General features: G+C 59.6%; 1 protein-coding gene across 3 annotated transcripts in view; it reads right to left on the reverse strand.

Moving 5' to 3' along the window:
• The window catches only part of SBNO2 (strawberry notch homolog 2), a 45,822-nt gene that overhangs the window by 8,059 nt on the left and 19,372 nt on the right, over nt 1-18,391 (reverse strand). The window contains exons 1-13 of one of the 3 annotated variants that reach the window (XM_054693006.1): nt 11,821-12,353; nt 8,304-8,465; nt 5,217-5,300; nt 4,836-4,938; nt 4,350-4,504; nt 4,116-4,249; nt 3,941-4,031; nt 3,624-3,767; nt 2,014-2,131; nt 1,553-1,658; nt 1,094-1,247; nt 572-748; nt 174-271 (exon numbers count right to left, since the gene is read on the reverse strand). In XM_054693006.1, the coding sequence (XP_054548981.1) occupies nt 174-271; nt 572-748; nt 1,094-1,247; nt 1,553-1,658; nt 2,014-2,131; nt 3,624-3,767; nt 3,941-4,031; nt 4,116-4,249; nt 4,350-4,504; nt 4,836-4,938; nt 5,217-5,300; nt 8,304-8,465; nt 11,821-11,913 (1,619 nt within the window). In that variant the 5' untranslated portion in view covers nt 11,914-12,353. Of the gene's footprint in view, nt 1-173; nt 272-571; nt 749-1,093; nt 1,248-1,552; nt 1,659-2,013; nt 2,132-3,623; nt 3,768-3,940; nt 4,032-4,115; nt 4,250-4,349; nt 4,505-4,835; nt 4,939-5,216; nt 5,301-8,303; nt 8,466-11,820; nt 12,354-18,391 lie in introns of those variants that run through there. The other 2 variants (XM_037504903.2, XM_037504901.2) reach the window with 2 other exon arrangements.

An 18,391-nucleotide genomic window follows, 5' to 3' on the forward strand; every position in this document is an offset into this window, starting at 1 on the left:
GCAGACCTCCCTGTCTCCCTGCTGCTCCCCTCAGCAGTGTATCTCAGTGGATCTGCCTGTTCTGTTCCCTGCTTTGTCTCCGGTGAGTCCTCTCACCACCACCCCCCACCTCTGTTCTACGCATAAATAAATAAAAATAAATCTTAAAAGGAAGGGGCCACAGAGTCACTCACTCGGCTGCCGAGACAAAGCAGTCGAGCTGCCCGTCCCTCTCGTCCAGCACTTCGCGGGTCCGCGCCTCGCCTGTGGACTGCAGCCCGATGACCACACACTACAGTTTGGGGGGAAGGAGTGAGCCGGGCTCAGGGGCTGCTCCCTCACCAGCCTGCAGAGTGGCCCCGAGGGGCCCACAGGGAGGCGCCAGGCCCAGACCCACCCTCTGCAGTGGAAACCCACGGTTTGCCTCCACTGTCCCCATCCCGGGCACGGGGCTTGCTCTCCACTGTGAGAGGGACAGTCAGGTTCCCAGCCCCAGGCTCGACCCTAGCGCAGGGAGGGAGAGGCCCAGTGGCCTCAGCCCTGGCCACCACCGGGGGATGAAGCAGACCCCACTCCCTGCCTGCTAGCTCACCTTGTCCCGGGCCAGCTCCTGGTGGGCCAGCTCCACCAGCCGCTGCACCTTGGCGGCCACACACAGGTACTTGAAGAAGCGCTGGTGGGCTGACCAGAATTGGCCCCACAGGGACTTGCGGGACTCCAGGCCGATCCAGTCCGCCGCCTGCTGGAACACGCTCAGAGCCTCGGCCCACTGCAACGACACACCACTGAGCTCGCTGCTGCTCAGGCCAGGGGGGCCCGCCTGGCCTGGGCTTGGCGCATAGTGGGGTAAGCAGAACCACAGGGAGGCACTGCCTGTACCCCAACACTCGGGGACATTAAAAGACCAAATCGTGTGCTGACAGCTCCATGGTGAGAATGGCATAGGCCACCCGGCACAGTGGGAAGTGCCCTTCACTTTTTGGAAGCTCTTTAAGCACAGGGTAGAGGGTGCTGAGGGGTGACAAGGGTGTAATTCCAAGCAACTCCAAAACTCAAAGAATGCACATTGTCCACCAGTCAGAGACCCCCAGCCCTCACACCTCCACCCACTCACCAACAGAGCCGCGCGGTTGTAGATGCGCTCAAAGGCCGGGGCCAGGGGGATCTCCTCAATGCGGAAGGTGACCCCAGAGAAGCTGAGCTGGCGTGCGATGTACATGCCACTGACCTTCATGTCCATGGCCACAATCTCCATGGCGCCCACACCCCTGTGGACATGGACACAGGGTCACCTCGGCACTGGGCAGACCCGGTCAAGCCTGAACTGGGTCCCATGGAGGGATGGAGCAACTCTGGGGAGGAGCTGACACCCCCAGCTGAGGCCAAGAGGGTGAGAAAGGGCCAAATGCATAGAGACCCTGGGGCTACCAACCCAGGGAAAGAGGGGGCTCTGGCCCCTAACAGTGATGGGGAGGGTGGAGCAGCTACACCTAAAACCAGACCTTGGCATGTGAGGGGCAGGAGCCCCATGGGTCCCTTCCAACTCCCATCATGCGCAGGGAAGGGAGCTCACCTCTTCTCAATGGCATGCAGAAACTCTTCAAAGGTGCGGAATGGCGTGCCCTCACCCCAGATGCCGAGGCGGCTCATGTAGATCATGTTCCGTGGTTCAGAGGCACCTGAGGAGGACTCTATCAGCTCTTCCAACCTAGTGGGGTCGGGGGTCTTGGAGACGACACAGCCCCACAGTTGGATCAAGGGCCAGGTTCAGAGGCCCAAATTGACTAGGGGTATCAAGTGGCTAGAGGCAGTTGGCAGAGGGGAAGCCCCTGATAGGGAGCGTGAACTCCTTGGGCCAGGTTTCAAGATGCTACAGGAGCCAAGGTAAATTGGGGTGCAGGCTGGCAAAGCCAGTGGATAGCACATAGGTCACCCCCCCAATAGCTGCACCAGAGCAGACATCACTAATCAATGACAGCACACAAGATGAGACTCCCCTCTATCCTGGCAGCTGCAACCCAATGTGGCCCTCACCTGTGGCACTGGCATAAACCACCCTGGCTTGAGGCAGCTTGTTCTGTAGGTCCAGCACAGCCTTGCCCATCTTGGTGGAGCTGGCATTCTTGGCTTTATGGCACTCGTCAAACACAATCTGGGAGGCGTGGGTTAAGGATGGTTTTGGAAAGCTGGCAGTCCCAGGACCCACACTTTCCTGGTAGGGGAACTTGGCAAAGCGTGCTTAGAGATCACCGAGACCTAGGGGCATGTAAGGCCACCCGGCCCAGCAGGACACAGTCTCTAGGCTCCCCCACAGTGCAGACTAAAATGTGGCATGTGAGGCTTCACAACAAACTCACAGTCTCAGGGCATCAAGAGAAGCGGGCCTGGCCAAGAGGGGTGGCTGTGTCCACTCAAGGCCCCACTGAGTGGCCGCCGTGGCAGCTGGGTATTGGGTTCGGTCACAACTGCACATGAATCTATAGCAATCTGTTTGAAAGTCCACACTGATGAAGCAAAACAGAAGACATAGAAGGCCTTGACATTTTAAGGGGAAAAAGCAAGTTATAGGGACACATGCCTATCGGGTAGGCACACACGGGGGTCCAGAGGGCCTGCTGGGAAACTGCAGAGACACATGTTGAAAGCCCAGGTTTGTGCTGAACACACAGCCTCCAGGGGACATCGCTCAGTGTGGTTAGCCTGTCTACGTTTTGTTCTGTGACACACACGAGGCACTAAAGTAAGTGCCTCACCCAATGGTGAGTCTGTGAACTCACCCTTGCGAACAAAAAGGACACACCGGATCCACACTCCCTTGTCAATGTCTCGAAGCAGGAGCCAGAGGGAAATGCTGGGTGGCCTTGGGGGCAGGTGACCCCACTTCCTTGACCACTCCAAGCAGAGAGAAGGGATGAGGGACACCCTGGAAATAGCCTCATTCCAGAGCCAAACATAACGCAGAGAGGTTGGAAACCACTGTGGGATGGCACGCCAGGGCCGCCTCAACGTAGGGGCTGGGGGAGGATGGTGTCCACCAAGCCCGGGGCAGCGCCCCTGCTCTGAAGTCGGAAGGCTCCCCGCAGGCACCTGTGCAGACTCGGGCCTGGCGGCTTGTGCGGGCGAGGGGAGACTGAGGACTCTCAGGAAGAGCACTGCTAACAAGAAAGGCGAACTCCAGCCCCGGCTGGTCTTGCTTATACTTCCTGCACGTTGCTGCTCCACAGACTGACGGGGCAGAAGCAGCACTACTGAGCTCTGGAGGAGGAGGCAAGGCAGAGTCCCTCCCAGTCCTGGCACTCTGCTCTGGGTCACTGGCCCAATTGGAGGCAGTGTCAAAGGGGAAGGGATACTCTGTGCTCTCACACCTCCTCCAGGGGGCACCGCCCAGCTGTGCCAGGCCAGTGACGTCCAGCCAGCTGGGGCGGAGGGCCCCGGGATCACAAGGACAGGTGACTCCCGCCGACGCTGGGCCTGAGCCTCTGAGCCCTGGCCGTTCCTCTGAGGGGGTCCCACACCCGGGAAGTCCTCACACCTCACACTCCTTCGCGCCTCACCCCCTCCTGCCCTTCTCTGGCCCCATCCCTCCAGCACCTCCCCCCACCCCCGCTGGCCCCCGCCTTGCTCCCCGCGGCCGGTCAGGATACTACGCCATCGAAGTCCTCCCCACACCACTCCAGGATCTGCCTGATACGCGTGCGGTGCTGCCCACCAGCCTGGCTCTCGCCGATCAGGGACGAGTAGGTGGCAAAGAGGATGCCCTCTGAGGTAGTGTTGTCACCATACTTGATCTGCGGGGAGAGGGGCATGCAGAAACGCACAGGGACTTGTGGGGGAGGCCAGACCAGGGGCGCCGGGTCCTTGGCATGTGAGGAGAGGGGAACAAGGCGTGCCCACCCATCCTGAGGCCTGGGTTCCAGCAGCCCACAGGAGAGGAGGGGGGCCAGCAGCAGGCCCCGCCCACCTTGCTCAGCGCGTGCACCGAAACGCCGGGGGCCTCGATGTCCCGCAGGTCACGCTCTGCATCATACTTGAGATCGTTGGACACGCTGAACCTGGGGTGCAGGTACATGGTGGGGGTCAGGGCCCTGTTCCCACCCACCACAAACAGGGGGTGCGGGCGCAGGGCAGGTACTCACCACAGGGACTTCTTCCTGCCCCGCAGGTAGTTCTCGAAGATGATGCCGGCCACCGTGCGGCCCTTGCCCACGCCGGCCCCGTCGCCGATGAGGAAGCCAGCCCGCTGCCCACTGGGGAGCAGGACCTCGTGTTGCTACGGGTTGGAGGATGGAGGTCAGGGCCTGGGGGGATGCTCCTCAGGGGTCCCACCGAGACCTGTGTGCGGGATGGGACCAGGTGGGAGACCCGGGTACCTGACAGGCATAGGTGATGGCCTCTAGCTGCAGGGCGGACAGGGCCCCACTGTCCGAGGCGGGCAGGGCGAGGGTGTAGGTGATATCCGGCGGCGGGACACTGGACAGTGTGCTGGTCTCCACCACTCGGTCAGGATGCTGCTTCCCGATCTTGGCTGAAGGGGTGTGGCCAGGGGGAGGTCAAGGGCATTGCCATGGGGAGGAGGGTATGACTGAGGGGCAGGGGCGCGCAATGGTTAGGGTGCTAGGATCCGGTGTGGGCCCAGGGTGAGAGGGACCCTCTGATGGAGGAGGGCAGGAGCGGGGAGGGGCCCAGATCCATAAAGACCTTGCTGGGCCGAGGAGATGGCGGCTGGCTTTGTTTCCACCCTGCTGGCTCTCGGAGTTTATATTGAAGCGTGGACTAGGCCCGTGATCTAGAGTGGCCCCAGAGCCACCCGCAGCTCCCACGCCTGCCTTCAGCCCCAGCGGGGAGGGCACACTCACACTTGGACGGCACGTAGTCTGAGTAGGTCTCCGTGTGGCCCAGCTCCTCTGCCTCATCCTCCTCAACCTCATCCTCCTCCTCGGGCTGGCTCTGAGACTGAAGCTGGAGTGTCAGGCAGGGGTCAATCCTGCCCCTCCCAGCAGCCTGCTTCCCCTCTGCGGGGGGACCTGGTCTGCCAGCCCAGAGATGGAGTGATGGGGACAGAGCCTGCCTGTCCCCCAGAGTGTTGTATCCCAACAACCATCTGTAACACAGGCAGTCCCTGTCTGAGCAGCTGAGGGTCTGGCACAGAAGGTGCCATGAGTGTGTGCGGCCCTCCCTACTCCAGGACCTTGAGTCCCCAGGACAGGTGGGCAGGGCTGGGGAAGGGGTGAGCTCACCTGATAGCTGACAAGAAGTGGGGTACTGGGATGGGAGAGCACGGGGTCCTCGAAGCTTGCAAAGGGTCCACTGGGTGGGAACAGCTGGAGGAGAGATGAGAGGGGACATGAGCAGGGCAGATGTGGGGAGGGAGTGCTTGGATGGGCCCCGCCCCACTTCCAAGACGCTCTCCATGCCACCCTCAGCCTGGGCCCGCCTGCCTCCTTCCTGCCAGTCTCAATGAGCAACAGGCCTCCCCTTCAGGCACAGGCAGAGGACAGGGACTAATGGCTGAGACCTACTGTGTGCCATACACTCAGGGAGTGTGGTGGATACTTGGGGGGTAGAAGCTCCCCACTGAGCAGGGAGGACAGGACAAAGCAGCAGGAGTGTCTCAGGGGATGGGCAGGCAAACCTGGGGCCCTCCCCTGGGCTGCTTGGCCCTCTGATGCTGGCATGCTGGACCCATCCTGCTAGACCCCAGCACAGGGGTTCAGGTCATGAGGTATACAGGCGCAGAGGGGCTCCTCCTGCTGTGGGGGAGCCCCCCGAGGTGGCGGCTACTCTGCAGGCATACCCATCTTGGGGATGACCAGAGCAATGACATGGGCCAGACACAGTCCCAACAGTGCTCCCCCAGGGAGACTGAAGGCCCAAGAGTCTCACCCATCAGGATGGAGAACAGGAAGGGCAGAGCCAGAGTCCCTGTGGGAAGCAGGTCAGCCATGGGGGGACTGTGGGTCAGTCATAGTGGCACAGCTGCTCACTGCGCTGCTATAAGTCCAACTATGCCCAGCCCTGGCACCTGTCACTCACGCTCCTGGTTCCCACCACTGACCCCAGACTGAGCCAGTCCCTGTGGCTCAGAATCAACATGGCCTTCAGAGCCTGCAGGTGGGCCAGCACAGGAGACCCAGATCCAGCCACAGCAGAACTGGGCCCTCAACCTGCCCACTCTTGGGATGCACAGCCAGGAAACGGCAGGCTGAGCCACTACACCGAAAAACTCATCCGTGCAAAATGAGACAGAAGTGGCAGTCACTTCCAGATCCCATCCCCACCAGACCCACATCCTAAGATCCAGGATGTGACCTTAAGGACCAAGTTTTCACTCATGAGCCCCCAATATGAATGTTGTTTCTAGTCTGGAGACCTGGAGCTGACGGGGGTCTCACTCCCATGGAAACCGACTTGATTTTCTTCACTTCTACTGCTTTAAAACATTAAAAACACAGACAAAGCTTTTTTTTTTTTTTTTAAAACAAAAAGGATGACGAGGGCCTCCCTGGTGGCACAGGGGTTAAAGTCTCAGTGCTATCAATCTATCGGTAGCCACTGCAGCATGAGTTCGATCCCCAGCCAGGGAGCTGACCCACATGGCGCAGCAGACCTCTCCTGTCTCCCCGCTGCTCCCCTCAGCAGTGCATTTCAGTGGATCCACCTGTTCTGCTTCTCACTCTGTCTCTGGTGAGTCCTCTCACCCCACACCTCTAGCCCACACCCCAGTTCTTGTATGCATAAATAAATAAAAATAAATCTTTAAACAAAAAAAGAGATGATGAAAGTGAGGTACAGGGAGGCTAGAAACCTATACTTGGCTCCCTCCTTTTAAAAAAATTAACAAAGCAAATAAACAGTCCAGGTTCCTGGAAGGCTGAGTCAGGGTTCCTGGAGGGTGGTGAGGCGTGGAGCACAGGCATTGAATTTCAGATGCCCTCCAGCACGCCCCGCAGCCGCCCATGCCTCACATACTCTTCCCTGAAGCCAGGAGTGGTCCCTGGTGAGACCCGGGTAATGCCACCACCCTCACTGGGCCCTGCTCCCAGAGATGGGACAGCCTGGCTCAGCCATGGAGGCCCCAAGGCAGGCCTCCCAGGGCTGCTCGGGCATTTCCCATGCCCTGCAGACCCCAGGCTGGGCCCCAGGCCCTCCGGGTAGACACCCTTCGGTGGGCATGCAGGAGGGCAGTGGAAAAGGAGCTCAGGCCCCTCACAGAGGCGGGCAGGTATGCCCCCATTTGTATTCATTAGTGTGTGTGCCTCAGGCAGTGCTCCTCTCAGTTACCAGACAAAGAACATCCCCTTGCAGGTCCTGAGGAGCCCCCAGACACATTTCTAATGTCCACCTCTTGGAGAACCTAGAACCCTGGTTCCATCTCCCAAAGCCTGGGGGCCTCTCATCCTGCAGAGGACTCTGGAAAGTCCTGGATGGGGGCTTCCAGGGCCTGCGTCTCCCTCACCAGATGCCCCTGCCGCCCAGTTCTGGGAATGTGCTGGAGTCTTGGCCTGGCACACCAGGGTACACTGCTCACCTGTGACCTTTCTGGGTTGGCTTCACCTGCCCTGGGCCCTGCCACCTCCCTGCCTCTCCCACCATCTCCCTGGGTCCACCACGAGCAACATCAAAGATACACACCAGGGCCTCGGCCCTGGCAGAGAGCAGGCATAGCTGCTCACTGTGCTGCCATAAGTCCAACTATGCCCAGCCCTGGGACCTGGCCCTGCCAGCCTCACGCTCCTGGTTCCCACCATTGACCCCAGAGCCGGTGGGCTCGGCCCTGCCACCAGGTCTTTGCCCTCGTGTCCCCTTAACCTGGCCTGCCTGGTGATACCTCCTCCAGTCCTCAGTCATACAGTGTGTATCCAGAAGGACCCCTATACCCGTCCCTTCAATGTGACTTTGTTTCTCTAGCCCAGGGACCTCCCCCTTGGTCTGTGGACTTTGGGGCTGGGTCTTCTCTGTAGGGGGGCGTCTGGGCAGTGTGGGGTTGAACAGTATCCCTGGCTCCACCCACTCGCTGCCAGGAACACACCCCGCCCCGTGACTCTGGGCTTTGCCTAGTGTCCCAGCGTGAGCAGCAGTGACCACTCTCCCCCGCGGGGCCTGGCACGGAGCAGGGCATGGGAGGGCTGCGGATTGAGGAGGCTGTGGGCTAGGAGGGGCTGGCCACGGTGGGACTTGCCCCTAGGAGAGACGAGGAGCCCGGCAAGGGAGTTTCTCTGGCCCCTGCACTTTCTGGGCTGACACCTTCATCTGGACAGCCCAGACCCGTGCAGCCCACGAGGGAGCCCTGGACGCTGCAACCGCTTGGAGCTCCAGGCACTGACCTTGTCAGGCCCAGCGGGGCCGGTGTTCACATCCCAGATGGTAGGCACCTGGCTGAGGCTGTCGGCGGGCAAGTAGTCATGGGTGTCTGCGATGTCCGAGAGGGAGTCCACAGACGAGGAGAAGATGGAGGCAGGCGAGAGCTCTTCGAGGTATGAGGATTCCTGGAAGACAGGCCGGGTGAGGGGCGGCCATGCGGGTGTTCGCCGAGACAGCACACGCCCGGCCCCACACGCACTTTAACCAGGATGCGCCTTGCAGACCGGACGTCCCCGCAGGAAGGCGCCCCCAAAGGACCCTTCTGCTGCCCGCCATGGGCGGAGCATGCCTGGGTAGGCCTACAGAGAGCCTGGGGGCACCAGCATCCCACCATACTAGTCAGGGCACTTCCTGGGCAGGGTGGGGTCTGGTGGGGTCCACTGCGGGGACACCGAGGAGGAAGCCCCCAGATCCCAGGCAGAAATTACACCCACAGGCCACAGGCCTCCGCCGTTGGTCGCCAAGTGCACTTGTGTTCCACTAGACTGGGGGGAGGCAGAGACTGTACTAGGCTGACCAGTCAGGATCTGAGGGATCTGGGGCCCTAGAATTCAATGGACTCTGGGAGAAAGGGGATGCACCAGTGCACCAGGCCTGCTACTCCTCAGCAGCTTTCTGGGGGGAGGTGTCTCTGCAGCTCCCAAGTTGCCATGAATAGCTCCAGGCCTGCCCCACACGCCCTGCCCACAGTCTTGTTTCTCCGGCTCACCTCCCAGTGATCCAAGTCCGAGTCAGATCCCTATTTCTGGGGGTGGGTGGTGGCATGTCTGGGTGATACCTCCCTGCTTTCTCAGGGCTTTCAGCCAGGACACTGGCCCACTAACACTCCTGCCTGAGGTGGCTCAGCTCCAGGGCACTGAGCTGACAGCAGGTGGGGCAGCAGCAGGTAGTGGGAGGATAGGGCTAGGGGTCCCCCTGCTGGCCTCTCAGGGGATAGGCTCAAGCTCAGTCTGCCCACCGGATGGATGGGTTAGTCCAGTGCTGGCTGCAGAAAGGGGGCGTGTGGGAAAGTCCAACCTCTGCCTATCTGGCTCGTGTGACTTTAGGGGCCTTGACCACGCAAACACCTCTTGCCTGGCCGGAGGCACCTGGCTACTCGTGTGAGGGGTAGAGGCAGCTGATGGCTTGAGTCAGTGGGGATGGCCGCTGGCTTCCATCAAATACAAATACAGCTCTGACCACCAGATATCTCTGCCCACCCCACCACCAGCTGTGGAGAACATCCCTTGAAGAGAATGGGGCTGGACCTGGCTGCCTGGACAAGTCTAGGCGAGGAGGCAGACACTGCCGGCAGGATCGGCTCAGGCCCAGGCGCTGGCTGGTAAGGTTTATAAAAGTTCTGAGGTCTGAGATGAAGGCAGGAGAGGAACACCAACCCCAGCAAGAAGGGGCATGCCTCATGGCCCCTGGGGCCCTCAACACCCTCATGGAGAGTCCAGACACTCAAGCAGCCAGAGCAGCCCCCGGGGGGAAGCAGGAGTGGCAGTGGGTATATGCCCTGCTGACGCCGGGGGCCTGCTGAGGGCCAGGTCTGGGAGCCCCACCATCCCTGGGCAGCTGGACTCAGAAGCGACTCAGCCTGAGTCTGGTGGGCCACTCAGGGAAGGTCGGGTCTCAGGAGCTGGTTGGTGGTGGTTCCTGGGACTCAACACAGAGCAGAGACCCCAGTGGCCTGGCTGGGGTGGGGCCCACACAGGCAGAGGCGGCCTGTGTCTACCAAACTCCACGCTCAGATGTGGCCCTCCCAAGGGCACCGCCAGGCTGTTCAGAGTGACCAGCAGCCCACAGGACCCCACGAGGTGTCCCTGCTTCCCCGAGGCAAAACAGTCACGAGGCGGGGTGGGGGGGGTGGTGGTGGTAGGACTTGGCAAGGATGGAGGAGGAAGGGTGGCAAAAGAGCGGTGTTCAGGGGGACCCCCATGCCTGTGTGGGTGCACTGGGGCCCTTCCCAAGAGAGCGGAGGAGGAAGCTCGCAGCACCCAAGCCCGAGCAGCCCTGGGCCAGAGGGGCCGTCAGCTTCAGAGGGCCAGCCGGGTGTTCAGCGGGGAGCCCTGACGTGACAGGATGAGGACACGTCCCCTCCGAGGTCTTCCCCCCAAACCCACCGCCCAGTCTGACCATGAGAAAAACACTAGAAAGCCCAGACCAGGGTGGTCCCATAGGACTCCAGGCCAGGGCCTCTCACAACTGCCCGGGCGCCAGAGCAAGGGGCGGGGGGAGACCGCCTCAGCCCCAAGGGCCTCAGTGTCCCGTGGAGTCCTGCTGGCCCCGGACAGGGGAGCACCCAGGGGAAGCTGGTTGTTAATGACGCCTCGATGCTGGTTTCTGAAGGAGCTGGGGGTGGGGTACAGGAAATTCTTGGAACTGTCTTCACAGAATTCTGAAAATCTAATGCTGTCCTAAGCTATACTGTACATTAAAAACGTGGGCTCTCTCCCCAGTCTGTGGACACCACATCCACCAGCTGCCCAGCTGCCAGTGGCATCCTCCAGGGCCCCTAGTTTGGGGAGATAGGGGACAGAAGGTGGCTGAAGGGAACAGGGCCACATGCAGGCCACCAAGGTCAGGAGAGGTGGGGTTCCCGGGGGTCCCTCCCAGCTCTGGAGTGGGTGTGGTACTAGGAAGCACTACTCCCTATTGAGACTGCAGCAGCCACCAGCAGCCGCCCAAAATGACTGAACCCCAGAGTCACCCTCTGTGGGTGCCTCCCAGATAAGTATTGCTATCACCGGAGCCCCCAAACACTCAAGCCCGTGTTTACCCCTCCCTGGACTCACCTGCAGGCTGTGGCCCCACCTGGTGCCTCCTCCCAGGACCCCAAACCTCAGGTGTGGGGAGGAAGTTAGTTGGTCACCCCAACAGTTCTGGAGGACCAGCTAAGGCTGCCCAAGCAGTGCCCCCTAGGTCACAGCCCAGGAGGATAGAACTACCCCCTCCACACCCCCTCATGGCTGGCTGCCTTCCCTGGAGGTCTGCAGCTGCTTGGACCCTCGTGGGGTCCACGCCTGGGACGTGACTGCACAAATGTCCTTCAGAGACAGGGTGGCCCACCTGCCCTGGACAGGGGCGGAATGGTGACCCAGGTTCATGGGGAGAGCCAGGAGGGGCTGGGATCTGCTCCTACCTTTCTAGTCACAGTCGGTCTAAACCTGCCCCCGCTCGCTCACAGCAACTGTTACCTGTCCCGGGACATCCCAGGGAGCTATAGACACTCAAGTCCTGAGGCCCTGCCTCCCTTTAGAACCCGCCAGCCGGGCTGGAAGTTGCCCTGAAGTTGCCCTCCCACCTGCCACCAGCACTTTCAGTTTGAGCCGCCACACCCCACCCCACCCCCGCCATACTGGCCACAAGCCCTGAGCCCTCCTCACTCTCCTCGGGGAAACCATATTTCCTCTCCTGCCCAAAAAAAAAAAGGGGGGAGGGGGCGGGCTCCTCGGGCCAGGAGGCAGCGGGTGGCCTGCGAGGACAGAGGGAGGCTACCTGGTTGAGAGCTGCAAACCGCAGCCAGAAGTGCAGCTGGGACATGGCACGGCAGACTGGTCCCCAGGAAGGCGGGCAGAGCGGCTCCCTCATGACCGGCAGCTGGCCACTGGGGCGGACTTGCTCAGTCAGGCTGCATTTGCATGTTGGGTTAGTCACAGCCGGCGCCTACTTCCCCTAAGGCCCGGCTGACTTTCAGGAAATGATGTCTCCTGGTAGGTCTGGGCGATTACCGGCAGCCGAGGCAGAATTACTGAACGGGGCGGAATCAGCTGCTGTCAACAATGCCCCGCTGCCTGCCCTCTGGCCATGGTCACACCCTGCCCACTGGCCCTGGCCAGGCCCCTTAGGGCCCACGGGGCCCACATTTCCTTAGAGAGCTGTTGGTGAGGCTCTATCCCACCCGCCCCTCGCTCGCTCAGGTACGCCTGGCAGGGGCCCAGTGCTGACTCTGAGGCACCGAGAGCAGTGACTCTAAGGGGTACAGCCACCACATCACAGGGAGAAAACGGAGACCCCCCTCTGTGCCCCCCATCCACCCCAGGCCTAGCCTGCAGCTCCTCAGCCGGGATTCAGGGGTTTTTCCAGCTGCCCCCAGCCCCTCTTCAGCCTCATTTCCAGCCCTCCCCAGCTCCCCACCTGGCCTTTGCCTGTGCTGTACCCCTACCCGGGCCTTGGGGCCCCACTGCTGCTTCTCTTCCAACCCAGCCAAGGGGTCTGGCTGTCCCTGAAGCCCCCATTCTGCCCCTGTGCGCCTGAGCAACAAAGACAGGCAGGCAGGGCTGCCTGTGGGGGCGTGGAGCCTGAACACGCACTGTGGGGTCGGCCGCTGGGCTCTGCCGGCTTTACTATCACTACCAGGGTCCCCCCGAGATGAGGCCAACCAACGGCCAGGGGGCAAAACAAACCCGGAAGGCCCAGATCCTGAGCCAGGTTTTGTGCTTATGAGACGGTTAACGGCCAGGCTGGCAGGCAGGAGGGGAAGAGCAGCGGCCCCACGCAAGTGAGGGAACCGAGCTGACAGAGCTGGAGGGGGGCTGCGGGGGATGCAAATAGAGGCCAGAGAGCACCACCTCACACCCCCACACAGCTGGACTCCCAAGGAGGTCAGTAACCAGTGCTGGGGGGCTGGGGTGCGTAAAAAGGGGAAAACAGTTGAAGAGTTCCTCAAAAAAGTGTCACCACACGACCCAGTATTTCCACTCCCAGACTGTGCTCAAGGAACACGATTCTCAACAGTCAAAAGAGGGCGCCACACGGGAACATCACTCGGCCATGAAAAGGGGAGCAGCTCTTGACATTTGCTACCAAGGGACTGAACACACGACACTCAGGGAGAGAAGCCAGACTCACAAGGCCACACGGTGAGTCCACTGACAAGAAACGCCCCAGACAGGCACAGCCACAGACAGAAAGTGATTTTGTGGTGCCAGGGGCTGGGGAAGGCATGAGGTGACTGCTGTTAGGGACAGGGAGGTACCCTGGAGCCTCTGGAGGAACTGTGGTCCCCAGAGACTTTGATGTCAAACTCCTGGCCCCAGAACCAAGCAGGCATAAATCTGTGGCCTTAAGCTACTTAATTTCAAGTTGAGGCTAACCCAGTACACTCCCAGCCCTCCAGGAAACTGCTCTCCCAGCCCATGCTTGGGGTTCAGGTAGAAGCTAGCACACAGACCCGACCTCTCTCAGATTCTATAGTCAGGAGGGGCGGGTCCTGCTCCCCATGGCCGGACCTTGACCCAGGCTTTCTACTCTCAAGGCAAGAGTCAGCCTTCCAGTCCCTCCCCGGCACCCGCAGGCCCAGACTTGCACATGGAGACACTCTTGAGATACCCAGGCTCCTGCTGGGCCGCAGTTCTCAGTGCAGACCACAGAGCAGGGGGTTTCTTGGCATGGCCAGTGGGAACCAAGGGGCTTAACCTGAGAAGGAAGTTTGCTCACTTTCTCTTCCTGTGCCAGTAACTGCTGGGCCCAGGGCAAGTGAGCTGAGACTCGGACCCCTGCTCAGATCCATCTGTGGCTTAGTCACCGCTGCCCACCCCTCAGCCTGCATGCGGGAGCTGCCATGTGGGAGCTGCCAAGCATTTGCAGAGCACTTTTCTGAGCTGTGACCTCATCCTGGCTTTCCAGAAGCCTCAGCTGGCACCCGTATTGCATGGACAGGGCACTCACCCGAGAAGCCAGGAGGGGACCCTCGGGGTGACACCTGCCCTGCCGACTGGCATGAGGGGCTCAATGTGTGGGAATGAGTCCCAGAGGCCTTGGGCAGAGGTTCAGGGCAGCACCTACTCCAGAGAACAAGTGTGCAGGGGAAAGGCACGGGCTCTGGGGGAGGGCAGTGAGGGAATGGGGGCTGCCAGGATCCCAGGAGACTGGGGGGATGGAGGTCAGAACCAGAGTAGGGCCTGGAAGGCCAGGGGCAGCAAGCCTGCCAGCACAGACCAGAAGAGGTGTCACTGGGCCCCCCATCCCCAAGCTCCCAAATATCCTCTCAGATTCAGTCATATCTGGAACACATGTTCACACAAAGCCTGCGTGCAAATGTCCACAGCAGCATGAGTCACATTGATAAAAAAAATAGAACTAAAAAAGTGGACAGAACATACAACTACAATGTGCCCATTCACACACTGGAACATCACTGGTTCCTGACAAGGAATGAAGTTCTGAGACTTGCGAAGCGACCACTGGGAGGGGCCTGGACACACGACGCTCCGGGAGAGAAGCAGACACAAGAGGCCACATGGTGGGAGGCCATTGACGAGAAACGTCCAGCACAGGCACAGCCAAAGAGTGGGTGTGTGGGACCACAGAGGGGGGGGGTGATTGTTGATGGGATGGGGTTTCCTTTAGGGATGATGGAATGCCCTGAAACTGAGAGATGAAAGTTGCACAGGTCTGGGAATGTACTAAAAGCCACAGAACTGTATGATATTTGAACAATATCTTAATTAAAAAGTTCAGAGTGGGGCCTCCCCTGGTGGCATAGGCGGTTGAGTGCAGCGCTGTGAAGCTGTCTGCAGCCTCTACAGCGCTGGTTCGATCCTGGCCAGCCGGAGAGGGTCTCACATGGCACGGCAGACCTCTCTGGTGACGCCCAAAGCTCCCCTCAGCAGTGTATTTCGTCAGTCTGTCTGTTCTGTTCCCCGCTCTGTCTCTAGTGAATCCTCTCACCCTCCCGGGCCTCTGGCCTATACCCCAGTTTTTGTATGAATAAATGAATAAATCTTTAAAAAAAAAAAAGTTCAGAGTGGAAGAAATCCACCTGTTCATACCACAAGAAAGGAGACCTTCCTTGAAGAAGTAGAGGCGAGAGGACTAAGGCAGGAGGGGCAGGGTGTGAGTCCGGACTTCCCTGGTAGTCAGAAGGAAGTACCTCAGATAGAACAGAGAGACACAGGATACCCTATGAGGATGCCACAGGTGGCCTCATGAGGACAGTAAACACCAGTGCCCCCTGGCACGACGCATGTGGTGAAATCAGTGTTCACAAGGCCAGGCTGATATGACAAGTGACTACGTGGGGGCTGCCTTCCCTGCAGGACCCTTGCTGATCAAAGCAGAGTGAGGTCGGCACACTCACCGATGGGGTGGCGGCACTAACAGGCACTCGAGTCCACCCTGGCCCCAACATAGCCTCACAGTCTCTCCCAGAAGAAGATAGGAAATAGCAACCCCACAGTGGACATTGAGGGGACTGGTGGAGGCCACGCCTCAGGGGTTAAGGTCAGCACCATTAACAATAAAGTGTGTGGGCCTCCCCGGTGGTGCAGCAGGTTGAGCTCAGTGCTCTGAAGCTGTCCACAGTCTCTGCAGCGCTGGTTCGATTCCTGGCCGGCCAGGGAGATACCCATATGGCACAGCAGACCTCTCCTGACTCACCTGCTGCTCCCCTCAGCAGTGTTTTTGGTCCGTCTGCCTGTTCTGCTCCCCGCCCTGTCTCTGGTGAATCCTCTCACCCTCCTGCGCTCTGGCCTGTACTCCAGTTCTTGTATAAATAAAATAAATCTTTAAAAAAAAAAAAAACAATAGAAGCATGGACACTGGACCTCTGAGATGAGGCAGCGAGGACCCCTGTCCAGCACCAGCCCCAGCCTAAGGATCAGATTCCCGAAGGCCTGTGAAAGGGAGGTGCCTTGAAGATCACCGGCTCTCCTTGGGGCTCCGCTGCGGGCACTTGAGTGGTCACCAGCATGTGCCAGGGCTGGTTCCTACAGCCCTGGGAGGTCAGCAGGTAGACCATGGTCGTGTAAGATAAGGGAAGTTGGGGGAGGGAGGGAGCACTGGAATTCTCTGTCAGCAGTTTTTCTATACACTCAAAATATGTAAAAATGTATTTAGTCATGAAAATCTTCAAACATAGTAAAGATGAAATGCAACAGAACATAGATTTTCAGATGGGTTTGGGTGCCCCTTGGTATCGCAACCAGAGCCCCAGGCTTTGGGAGGGTTCAGCGGGAGCCAGTGCAACCCGGGCAGGTGGCAGAGGAGGATTGGCCTTGACCTCTCACATTCCCAAGGGCACAGTCCCACAGGTTGGGGGGCACACCTGCTGTCTGAGAATGGGGGACCTCATATTGAGGTGTGTTCAGTTCCCCGCCTGGGTCTGGGTTGGCACATGCAGAATCAAGGCAGGGACCCCACACCCTCAGGGTTCGGTGCTTCAGTCCCAGTGACAAGGAAAGGAACAGAGACTCAAAGAGCGAATCTGGGGTGAGGACCAAGCACAGGCCCAGGAAGCACGGCCTGCAGGTACCCCCTGGCAGACTGGGGCAGGATGCTGACCCCAGGAAACTGCTCCCTGCCCCAAGGAAGGTCAACACCGTCACGCAGCTCATCTTTTTTTTTTTTTTTTTGCGTTGGCTGCCAGAAGACTCAGGGATCAAATTTAGGTGCCAGGAGAGGAGGTATGCGGGCCTGGGAATTTACATTCACTCCTCACCCACAGTCTCACCCTGAGTTTTCCACTCTAACCCCTTCTGCTACAACAGCAGGAATGTCTCTGGAGTGTGCATGGGCCACTGAGGGTTTTGTGTGATGTACTGGGTTCCTCTCACTGCTGTAGCGAATTACTGCAAACTTCATAGCTTGAAACAACACACTTTTATTACCTTATGGTCCTAGAGGTCAGAAATTCAAAATGAGTGGGCAGGGTTGGTTGCTCTGGGGCTCCAGGGAAAACCCGCTTCCTGCCTTTTCAGCTTCTACAGGTGCCGCGTCCCGGCTCAGGCCCTTGCTCTATCCTCACAGCCAGTGGGGCTGCCTCTTCCTGTCTGACTCTGACCCTCCCCCTCTTATCAGGCTCCCTGTGATAAGAGGCTCCCAGGAATCCAGGGTTCTCCCTCACCTCCAAGCCCCCTCTGCAATGTGCGCTGCCGCGTCCCCAGGTCTTGGATCAGGACGGTGTGTCTTGGGGCGTCCCTGTGCCAATCACAGCAAGGTCACTTATCTGAACCAGGAGCAAGGGTGTCGGTGGTGGGTCCAGCAGGCCAGGGTTCAGCTACCTAATGCCTCAGTACCAGGCTCAGTCTGGACTCCTTCCTGGTTCAACCCACACTTCAGTCCCAGGGGAGCTGGCAATCAGCCAGCAGGGCCTGGGGACCACCCCCCAAGTGAACTCTGTCTCACACCTGTTCCGGCCCATACTCAGTGGTGGGGTGAGATTTCATTTCAAGTTTTGTTGCTTAAAAGAAGCATCTGGATCAACCACACCCCAGAAATGACTAGTGGGAGTGCTCAGAAGGCACTTAGTAAATGTCTGTGGGGGGATGTCACTCCCTCAACAAGGGACAAGGACTGGGTGGCACTCTGACCAGTACGCAGTGAGAAGCAGAGGCAGCACCCCACAGGACTCTCGCCGCACGGGACTCGGGCTGAGAAGCCACACTGGTTCTAGGCAGAGCAGGCAGGGAAGCAGGTGGAGCCAAGTGCGCGTGGGAGAAGCAGAGCACCTGGACAGAGGGTGGGCAGGGAGTGGCCACAGGGCTTCCTCTGGCCCATGCCTCAGGTGATGCCCAACAGGGGGACAGTGTGACCAGGAACAAGCCTGGACGTGGACGTGTCCGGGGCACGGGGCGAGGAATTTAATAGACCTCCAGCCGCGTCTCCCGCGCAGCCCGCAGGAACGGGATGGCGCGGCCCCTCCGCTCCCCTCTCCACCAGGCCCAGACCCCTGGCTCTGTTTGCTGGCCACAGGAGCAACACACGGGGGTGGCTTACACGTGTTTGCTCCTGGGCCCAGAGGACAGATATCTGAGGTCAAGAGGTAGCAGGGCTGTGCTCCCCCCAGAGGCTCTGGGGAGGGTCCTCTTGTTTCTTCTAGTTTGGGGGGACCCTAGTGTACTGAGCTGTGGCTGCAGCACCCAGTTTCTGCCTCCATCTTCACATGGCCACTCCTGTTTTACCTCTCCTCTTTGGCTTTTATAAGGATGCTTGCCACTGGCATTGGGACACCTGGGTAATCAGGAATGTCTCAAATCCTCACATACAGGCCCATTCTGAGGTTCTGGGTGGACTGGATTTAGGGGGACCCCAGTCACCACAGTACAGAGCATCTGGTCCTGCGGCAGCC

The sequence above is a fragment of the Talpa occidentalis genome, unplaced genomic scaffold, assembly GCF_014898055.3.
Source record: "Talpa occidentalis isolate TD23 unplaced genomic scaffold, MPIMG_talOcc4v2.1 talOcc4.12, whole genome shotgun sequence".
In the NCBI taxonomy this organism is placed as follows: domain Eukaryota; kingdom Metazoa; phylum Chordata; class Mammalia; order Eulipotyphla; family Talpidae; genus Talpa; species Talpa occidentalis.